Here is a 6,931-nt window from a genome sequence, read left to right on the forward strand (position 1 = left end):
AAGGCTTTTTTGAAGTCAAGATATATGACATCTATCTCTTCTCCTTTGTCCAGGTGACAGGTCACCTGGTCATAGAAGGAAATGAGATTGGTCAAGCAAGACCTACCCGCAACAAACCCGTGCTGGCTATCCCTTAGGATGACAGCATCAGCCAGTCCATTAAGGATGGCCTCTTTAATAAACTTTTCTAAGATCTTCCCTGGGATAGAAGTCAGGCTGATGGGCCTATAGTTAGCCGGATCCACTTTCCTCCCTTTCTTGAAGATAGGCACCACATTGGCCTTCTTCCAGTCTTCAGGCACTACACCAGAGCGCCAGGAGATTTCAAAGATCTGTGCCAGGGGCTGGGCTATGATGCTCACCAGCTCCTTGAGTACCCTGGTGTGTAGATTGTCAGGGCCGGCTGACTTTAAGGTATCCAGCTTCTCAAGGTGTTCCTTCATGAGGTCAGCATTAATGGAGGGTAAGGGATCTCCCTCACCCGGACCACCCTGTCCCATGGTGGGCATGGGCGTCCCATGGGACTGATAAAAGACCGACACAAAGTACTCATTTAATAGGTTGGCTTTTTCTGGGCATCAGTTGTCATTACTTTTATCCATTAGATACTTAAGAACCAGAAACAGTTATTACTATATTTCCTTTCTTATAATGCAAACCCCAATTTTCAGCAGCTGTTCTTTGGGAAAAAGCAGTTCTTTGATCACAACTTTTTTGCTTGTAACACCTCACACATCATTTAACCCTGCCTGGCAATAGTTTGCTAAACTATTAAGGGACAAAATTCAGCTTCAGTTCATTTGTTATGCTCAGATAGTGCAAAAGGACAATTTCAGTGGCATAAAAGGACAGATATCAATTCCTCCTAGAACAAGGAGTACCTAAGTGCAGGGAAGGATATCAAAGTGATATGTAGTCCAGTGATCCTGACTGGCATAATAATCCCTCAAGATTTACTGACTTGCAAAGGTTAGATCTGCCTAACAACTTTAAGATTCAGGGTAATAAAAACAATTCCTTTGGCTCTCTTCTTGGCTCTTTCACTAACTGGAGCTCCGCTGAAAGTCAGAATTGCCCTATAGCATTTTCTAATGTAAGAAAATTTGAAAGAATCTTTATATTGCCAAGCTCAAGAATTTCCAAAGAACTAGTAGAAGACTTAATGAAACCTCTTAGCAATATGACAGCTAGCTGGAATGTTAGATACATAACTGCAGGAAAAGAATCTCTATAAAAAGACAACATGGGAAAGGACAAAGTTTACACTTAAATATGACAAAGCCTCAGAAGAACATTATGAGACATTAAGGCTGCTTCCAGATGTTAAAAAAAAAACCACCCCAAAATAGCACTTTACCAAAAGCAGCAGCGCATTACTTGGACCCGGCTCCGCAGCATGTGTAAAAATCAGGCGCTTCAGTGGGGCTATTTAGCACTTTTAGCTGAAGCTGATTCAATCACCTATTAGATAAAGAGCTTAAAAAGCCCCACTAAGGCACCTGATCTTTACAGATGTTGGGCAAACCATGTTGACGTAACATGCTGCCTCTCTGGGCGTGCGTAGGGCACAAGGCAGGAAAGTGCCAGGTGTAAAGTAAAGCACCATTTTGTTTTTTACATCTGCAAGTGCCCTTAATGTGCATTATAAGTGAAATGAAAGTGGTCCTGAAGCAAAATTGAAAGAATCCTCTATGGCCATAAATGAATGCTTAATTCATGCCATGCACCTTGGCTCACAAAAACAGTTGACATTAATTACAGTACTAGTTAATATAAAAACCCACTACCAGTTTGAAATTGAGTCTGTTTAAAAAAACAGGAATTAAAATAAGTTTCAAGTGCTAAACCTATTCATTCAATCCATATGCCAAGTTTTGTAGTTTAACAATTTACAATGTTTCTCTTACCCCACTTTTCTTATTTGCAAAAAAAACAAACAAAAAACCCTAAACAAAATGAACAAACAAAATAAATGGATTCATTGTAAAAATAAGTGAGGAAGCAGAACATACACAAAGTGCTGTTAAAAGCAAAAAAAATAAATAAATAATCAAACAAACTACAGGTTATATTCTCGTATATCATTACAAGTATTCCAAGGTAAAATCTAAGGTACTGTTAAGCAAAAACAATTAGAGTGGGGAAAGCCTATTTTAGAGAGAAGTGGGTGTGAGTGTACGTGTGTGTGTGCATGTGTTTCCAAACTGACTGATCCCTTTAACACATGGGTGTCAAAGATATGGCCCACAGAACCCCATTACCTGGCCCTCAGTGCTGCCCCTAGGTCCAAAGTTGACCCACATGTAGCATGCAGTGTACTCCGGACCAGTCCCACATGCAGGATCTGAGACATTCACCCCACACGGTGCTCGCCACAATCAGTCCAGCATACATGTTACGTACCTTGGCCGGTCAGGACATACACCACATGTGAAGCCTGTCCCCAGCGCAGGTCTCATACACGGCATGGATTCTAGACTGGCTGGAGTTGGCACCATCCCAGACTGGACTGGCATGCATCGTGGACTAGATGGGGCTGGAATAGCATGTGTCCCAGATAGGCCAGAATAAGCACTGTGTCCACTGGATGTAGCACGTGGGGTGGAGGGGTTGAGGAAGTCTGTGTGCCCAATCCAGCCCTGCACTACTCACGCAGCCCACAGGGCCAGATGAGTTTGACACCCCTGCCCTAACACATGCTTATTAAGAATTTTCTCTGGTTCTTACCCCCTCCTCAGGCAAGACAGAGGGTGGCACAACTCAAGAGAGTCAGGCTGGGTACTGAGCAATTAATTTACCAGTAACTAAATAATCCTACTAAACAACCCCAGTAAACATTATACTGGTTAGCTATGAATTCCACATCAGTTACTAAAGCACAAAGGGAGAAAAGGGCATGAAAGATCTTAAAGTACCTTACCAGTCCCAATAATCTGCCGTCTTCCTTCATGGCAAGGAAGCGATTTGCACATACACCTTTGATTGATACCACTCCTCTTTCTTCTGCTTGCAGTTGTAATTTGACTGGGAAGAAAAAGATAAAAATCAGTTTTTATCAGTATACTTCAACACTCAACCAAGGGTGAAAACTGTTGCTTGGATGATGTATATGGCAGGGATACAGTTTTTTCCATTTCTAATTTTCTGGCTCCGTTATCAAACAAAGAAAATGAACAAGAAACTAAACAGTTATCATATGCTTTACACTACAATGGTATACAGTTACAATGGTATACATCACTTCTGTCTTGATGTTTTGACCTACATGTAAAATCAGTGCAATTCATCACAGGAACACTTAATATGGTGGTTATGTTGGGGAGGTCATAGTTAAGTTTGACAGTTAATTGCTCATAGATAGGAAACTTCTATGTAAATTTCTTTATGAAAGCATTCTCTCTAAGAAAAACATGTGCTAACACTTAGCCCTTGGACTGACTTTGGACTGAATTTTTTCATAGGTAGATCCTTAGCTATAAAACATTAGACCTTTGTGCTTAAAAGGAATGAATTAGCACCATGATTAAGACCCTTGTTACTTCTTACACTGTGAGCTTCACAGAAGTTGACTGGTGTTTTGTGCGAGCTCAAGTTCGGAGCAGTCACATTCAGGTCACAGGCCTGAAGGACCGACTAAAAGGTAAGAATCTCCCTACCTCCTATTCTGAGCTTTCCCCTTCCTCCTTGACCCCTGGGCCTCCTCTGGTAGGTCCCTCCCTATATCTGGGGTTCCCCCCTTGCCACTCGAGGTTACCCCCTGCCATCCCCCTTCTCCCAGGGCATTACTCACTTGTGGCTGCCTGAACTGTCTGTCCCAGGGGAGCAGGCAGGGAAGGGTTAACCTGCCTGTCCCTCCACTACTGCTGCCCAGGCTGCTGGTCTTCTGGCCCAGAAAGCAGCAGCAGCAGTGGCTGGGCAGGGAGAGTTAACCCTTCCCCACCTGCTCCCCCAGGACAGATAGTGTGGGCATGCGCAAGTAAGCAGGGGAGGAGGGCAGGGAGACAGTGAGCAGGGATCTGGGGTGCTGGGGAGGGCAGAGTGGCAGTGGACCCAATCCGAGCCAGTGGAGGAAGCAGACCAGGTAAGTCATTTATACCAAGGGTAGCCTAGAGTGGCTACACCTTAGTGCAACAGAAGCTGGGTAGCACAGATCAGAGATAATGGGGCCCTGGAGTGGTGTCACTTTGAGCACTCAAAAGTGCTTAAAACCAACTTCAGGTGTTAATGTGCAGACAGTCCAGGTGTTAAGAGCTCCAGTAACCATCCAAAATGACCATGTAACAAGGCCCTAAGTATTAAGGGCTAGTATTTGCTAGTCACCTTAGGGCCTTGTTACACATTGCACTTTGAGCTGCTCAAATGTTCATCAGTGTTAGTTCTACCTTGAGTTTGGAGCAGTTGCATCTTAAGGCTAAAAACCTTCTCTGACTGTCCGCAACCTGCACAGCTGTGACTTGGTATTACAGGGCTGGAGAGCAGGAGTCTGACTAGGAGCTACAGCTTTGAGTTGCCACTACAGGGCTGGTGAGCCAGGACAGGCTTCTATCCCTGCTCTAGGTGGGGGCATGCGAGGGATGGGCTGTTAGACAAGGGGGGAGGGGGACAGAACATGAAGCTGGGAGGCAGACAGTTAATGGAATGGGGGTGGGTAATGAAACAGGAGGTGGAAAGGAAATGGGGGTGGGGAAAGGATGGTGAAATAACGGGTAAAATAAAAAGAAGCAAAAAATAATTTTAAAAGAAATAATGAAGTAAATTAAAGAAGGGCTCATGTGTTAATCAACTGGCATTTGGGTTGAGGTATGGGGGGTGCTGGTCATACTTCCCAAGGTAGCCTAAAGGTGGCAATGGTGAGGGAAGGCACGTTTGGGGGAGCTATTGTCCCTGCCCCAGAAAGGAAGCCCATGCTCATGGGGACCTGTTTCGGCCCTACCTTGTTCCCCTCATCTCCTCCCCCTCCCCACCATACTCCTGGAACCAGCCATTCCCTGTGACCCAGCTAGCTGGCATGTGGTCTGCAGGCTGTTTCTACTGGGATGCACCCGTGGAGGTGGGAAGGTCACACACTCACAGGCAGGAGGGGAAGTTGACTTGGTTCCAGACCATCCTCAGGGCAGGAGACTTCAGTGGGTGGTAAGTTTGTCCATGCACAACAAGAACATATGTGTGGGGGGGTGCAGTTTGGGCAGTTCATCTGTGAGGAGTGGCCAGATATTAATGGAATATGAGCTGGGTCACATGGATCAAACATATTCCTACCCTGGAGTGGCTTAACTTCAAGCTGCCTAAAGCATACTTAAAATTAGTTTCAGGTGTTAATGTTTGGATATTGCAGGTGTTATGAGCTCCAGGAGCTGCCTAAAATTAATGTGCAACAAGCCCTTACAACAGTACTTAGCAGACCTTGTGGAAGACCAAAAACCCCACTTCAAGTGCCTCCCTTGTGGTGCCTACAGCAGGCTGACCCTCTTCCTAGAGCATACCCGCAAGCCTGGGATAACAGCTGCCACCACCCAGGGTCTGGTCTTTGGCCGGGCTCTGTGTCCCCAGGGATACACAGACTTTGTAGAACTTGAGGGTACTTAACCCACTGTGAGATCTTGGGGTGCTTCCTTTAACCTGAAGCACAGTAAGTAGCCTCCCTTAGTCAGCCGATCAAAGGGAGCAAAAAGCCTTGCTCAATCCCTCCCAAGCATGTACAAGACTTACTATAATGCAGGGGTGGGCAAAATACAGCCCACGGGCTGGATGTGGGCTGCCAGGCCATTCTATCTGACCCATGGCGCCCCTAAAGAATTTAGAAAAAATTTATCTGCTCCTGGCTGCCTGTCAAAGACAACAGGAGCCAGTGGCAGTAGGACCCAGGGGGAGCCTCAGCAGGAACGCAGCAGCCCAGCCCCGCCCCACCCCCAGTCATTTCCCTGCTTTCCTGCCCCCGGGCTGCTCCAGCACCACCTGGCTCCCAGCTGCATCGCCAGACTGGGGAGCATCGAGCCCATGCCAGTACCCCCTGTGTGTGTGTCCACACCCCACCATACACATGCACCCACATGCCCCCTTGCACTGCCATACACGCAGACCCCCACACCCTACCACACCATTTTAAGTCATGGTGACTCCACAGCCCAGCACTGCTCAGTATGTATGTGTACTCTAGATACCATTTACAAAGAATCCACATGCTAATTAGCACCTCATTGCAACTGGAACTGAGTATTCTTGTTACAAGTCCTGCAGATGAGGCACAGGGATGCCTAAGGCTCACCCTCCACCCTACACATAGTCCCCCACAAACCCCACATATCCACACCCCTCCACATGCTCCCTCACCCCCCACACCTATCCACCCCCACAGGCACACCCACACCCTCCCCCACACCCCACATACCCACAGCGTCCCCACAAACCTATACCCACCCAATATACAAGAGTAAGACTCCATTTTAAGTTATTATACACAATCACCTCTATGTGCACTACACCAACAGATGTAAACCAAGACAAAAACATTTTTTGAAATCAAATTAATGAAACTTTTAGATGTTTGCTTTTTAGAATATAATTTGGTATTTTTCTGGTTCCAAGATGGCAAAACCCCTTGCTGCAAGGAGTACTTCTGGGGGCACAAATGCCGCAAAGTCAATGTGGCATTGATACCTACACAGTCAGATGGGTGGCAAATTGGCTAGATGGTCACACCCAGAGAGTGGTGGTGGACGGGTCATTTTTGACCTGGAGGGATGTGGACAGTGGAGTTCCCCAGGGCTCTGTCCTTGGGCCTGCACTATTCAACATTTTTATCAGCAACTTGGAAGTGGGCGTGGAAAACACACTGTCCAAATTTGCTGATGACACAAAGATGTGGGGAGAAGTGGGCACACTGGAGGGGAGGGACAGAATCCAACTAGATCTAGACAGGTTACAGAGGTGG

The 6,931-nt window shown here is 46.3% G+C and overlaps 1 protein-coding gene across 1 annotated transcript in view; it reads right to left on the reverse strand.

Moving 5' to 3' along the window:
• The window catches only part of FGF2 (fibroblast growth factor 2), a 97,958-nt gene that overhangs the window by 32,705 nt on the left and 58,322 nt on the right, over positions 1-6,931 (reverse strand). Inside the window, exon 2 of the mRNA XM_019522057.1 lies at positions 2,921-3,024. Coding sequence (XP_019377602.1) covers positions 2,921-3,024 — 104 coding nt within the window. The remainder of the gene's footprint in view (positions 1-2,920; positions 3,025-6,931) is intronic.

Source organism: Gavialis gangeticus, unplaced genomic scaffold, assembly GCF_001723915.1.
Source record: "Gavialis gangeticus isolate Ggan-Ray unplaced genomic scaffold, GavGan_comp1, whole genome shotgun sequence".
Classification (NCBI taxonomy): Eukaryota; Metazoa; Chordata; order Crocodylia; family Gavialidae; genus Gavialis; species Gavialis gangeticus.